The following is a 3279-nucleotide window of genomic DNA, read 5'->3' on the forward strand; positions in this document are numbered from 1 at the left end:
TAAACAAATCGATGTCATAAACACAGCTGAAACAACATATAACATACATGTGATAAAAAATCCAGGTAAACAAATCGATGTCATCTACAGAACTAAAGCAACATATAAAATACAGGTGATAAAAAATCCAGGTAAACAAATCGATGTCATAAACACAGCTGAAACAACATATAAAATACAAGTGATAAAAAGTCCAGGTAAACAAGTCGATGTCATTACCATAGCTGGAACAACATATAAAATACAAGTGATAAAAAGTCCAGGTAAACAAATCGATGTCATTAACACAGCTGAAACAACATATAAAATACAAGTGATAAAAAGTCCAGGTAAACAAGTCGATGTCATAAACACAGCTGAAACAACATATAAAATACAAGTGATAAAAAGTCCAGGTAAACAAGTCGATGTCATTACCATAGCTGAAACAACATATAAAATACAAGTGATAAAAAGTCCAGGTAAGCAAATCGATGTCATAAACACAGCTGAAACAACATGTAAAATACAAGTGATAAAATGTCCAGGTAAACAAGTCGATGTCATCACCATAGCTGAAACAACATATAAAATAGAAGTGATAAAAAAGTCCAGGCTAACTGTTCGATTCTATCAATAGAACTGGAAAAATATGGAAAACGCAAGCAGACAAAAAGTCCACGTAAACAGTTGTATGTCGTCAACGTCACACAAAAGAAGCCATTGGTTGGTTAATATCACTGAGTTTAATAATTAGTTAGCTAATGAAACAGTTTGGGTGGGAGTATATCATATTTTCATCTTATAGTGAAATAAATACGTACTCATACACTTGGCGAAGCTTGGTCAAAATGTTAACAGGGATTTCATTGGCTAAGTCTTCGAACCTTCGCGCCCTCGTTAAGTTACAGATCTTTCGATAGTTGTTATACGGCTGTAGCCCGTGATCCCGCCCACGTTGCAAGTTGAGAGCTGCCAGGTCCATTCCCGAAAACGGGACCCGACTGTCCTCGAACAAATGATTGGTCACTTCTTCGGTGATGGTGTTGTCCAAAGTCTCCATGCTAGTGGCCACTAGGCCTCTCAATATCTGGTCCACCACGTTACCTGTGGTTTGACAAGAAAGGTTGACTGAACATCTAATAGTCAGTACGTAAAACAACTAACTGGCGTTATAAACACATTAATCAACAAATCTAAAGCATCAAGTATTCTATCTTTTATTCTTTGTGATAACATTGGTTTAACGTATTTAAAATTACTTGTATGGACTAGGTAAGTAAAGTAAGATTGTTAAAATGTCTAATACACAATACACTGTAGAAGCAGCCCGGCCAGATGTCATGACGTATAACCTACTAGATGTAAGTGTAGGAACAGCCTGGCCAGGTGTCATAACGTATAACCTACTAGATGTAAGTGTAGAAGCAGCCTGGCCAGATGTCATGACGTATAACCTACTAGATGTAAGTGTAGAAGCAGCCTGGCCAGATGTCATGATGTATAACCTACTAGATGTAAGTGTAGAAGCAGCCTGGCCAGATGTCATGACGTATAACCTACTAGATGTAAGTGTAGGAACAGCCTGGCCAGATGTCATGACGTATAACCTACTAGATGTAAGTGTAGGAACAGCCTGGCCAGATGTCATAACGTATAACCTACTATATGTAGGTGTAGGAACAGCTTGACCAGATGTCATAATGTATAACCTACTAGATATAAGTGTAGGAACAGCTTGACCAGATGTCATAACGTATAAACGTATAAGCTACTAGATGTAAGTGTAGGAACAGCCTGGCCAAATGTCATAATGTATAATCTACCAGATATAAGTGTAGAATCAGCTTGGCCAGATGTCATGATGTATAACCTACTAGATGCAAGTGTAGAAGCAGCCTGGCCAGATGTCATGATGTATAACCTACTAGATATAATTGTAGGAACAGCCTGGCCAGATGTCATGACGTATAACCTACTAGATTAAGTGTAGGAATAGCCTGACCAGATGTCATGACGTATAACTTACTAGATGTAAGTGTAGGAACAGTTTGACCTAATATCATAACGTATAATCTACTAGATATCAATGTAGAAGCAGCCTGGCTAGATACCATGACGTTTAACCTACTAAATATAAGTGTAGGAACAGCCTGGCCAGATATCATGATGTATAACCTACTAGATGTAAGTGTAGGAACAGCCTGGCCAGATGTCATGATGTATAACCTACTAGATATAAGTGTAGGAACAGCCTGGCCAGATGTCATGACGTATAACCTACTAGATGTAAGTGTAGGAACAGCCTGGCCAGATGTCATAACGTATAATCTACTAGATATAAGTGTAGAATCAGCCTGGCCAAATGTCATAACGTATAATCTACTAGATATAAGTGTAGAATCAGCTTGGCCAGATGTCATGATGTATAACCTACTAGATGTAAGTGTAAGAGCAGTTTGACCAGATATCATAACGTATAATCTACTAGATATCAATGTAGAAGCAGCCTGACTAGATACCATGACGTTTAACCTACTAAATATAAGTGTAGAAGCAGCCTGGCCAGATTCCATAACCTATAACTTAACATTAGGAACAGCTCGTCCAAATGTCCAGTGTCTAACTTACTGAGTACTCTTCTAATGGGAACCTAAATCTAGACATTTACTAAACATTTTTACTTTACAGACACATACTGTCATATTTGTGTGTCCTATACGTACTCTGAAGCAGCGCATCAGGATTAAAGAATCCACTTCTGAGTTGGAAGGGATTTTGTAGTTTCCTGTAATCTTTCTCCATTCGCTGAAACATTGGTTTGATAAGGCTATGGCCAAAGCGAAAAGCTGCAGTGGCGAACTCGTTAAAAATTCGAGGTTTGCAGTTCGGGTCGTAGCTCTTGTAATATCCCTCAGGTTCCAGCTTCAATCTAAACTTTGTAGCCGTCTCCCAGCCCAAGACACGTGGTAGAAACTCATTGTAAGTCACGTGCTGCATGACAGCTGAAAGAATCCGGCGTCCTAGAAGAAACAAAAACATTTTATAGCCACTTTCCATTCTGACATCAGGAACAAATCCCTCTAAAGACACTCACCATTCTGGTAGAGTTCCTCGCATTCTGACACCAGGAACAAATTCCTCTAAAGCCACTCACCATTCTGGTAGAGTTCCTCGCATTCTGACACCAGGAACAAATTCCTCTAAAGCCACTCACCATTCTGTTAGAGTTCCTCGCATTCTGACACTAGGAACAAATCTCTCTAAAGCCACTCACCATTCTGGTAGAGTTTCTCGCAT

The 3279-nt window shown here is 38.9% G+C and overlaps 1 protein-coding gene across 1 annotated transcript in view; it reads right to left on the bottom strand.

The window, feature by feature from the left end:
• Positions 1-3279, bottom strand: part of LOC106471379 — a 35172-nt gene that overhangs the window by 3600 nt on the left and 28293 nt on the right. The window contains exons 20-22 of the mRNA XM_022399981.1: positions 2706-3002; positions 804-1086; positions 48-92 (exon numbers count right to left, since the gene is read on the bottom strand). Of these exons, the coding sequence (XP_022255689.1) occupies positions 48-92; positions 804-1086; positions 2706-3002 (625 nt within the window). The remainder of the gene's footprint in view (positions 1-47; positions 93-803; positions 1087-2705; positions 3003-3279) is intronic.

Source organism: Limulus polyphemus, unplaced genomic scaffold (genome assembly GCF_000517525.1).
Source record: "Limulus polyphemus unplaced genomic scaffold, Limulus_polyphemus-2.1.2 Scaffold4584, whole genome shotgun sequence".
Lineage (NCBI taxonomy): Eukaryota > Metazoa > Arthropoda > Merostomata > Xiphosura > Limulidae > Limulus > Limulus polyphemus.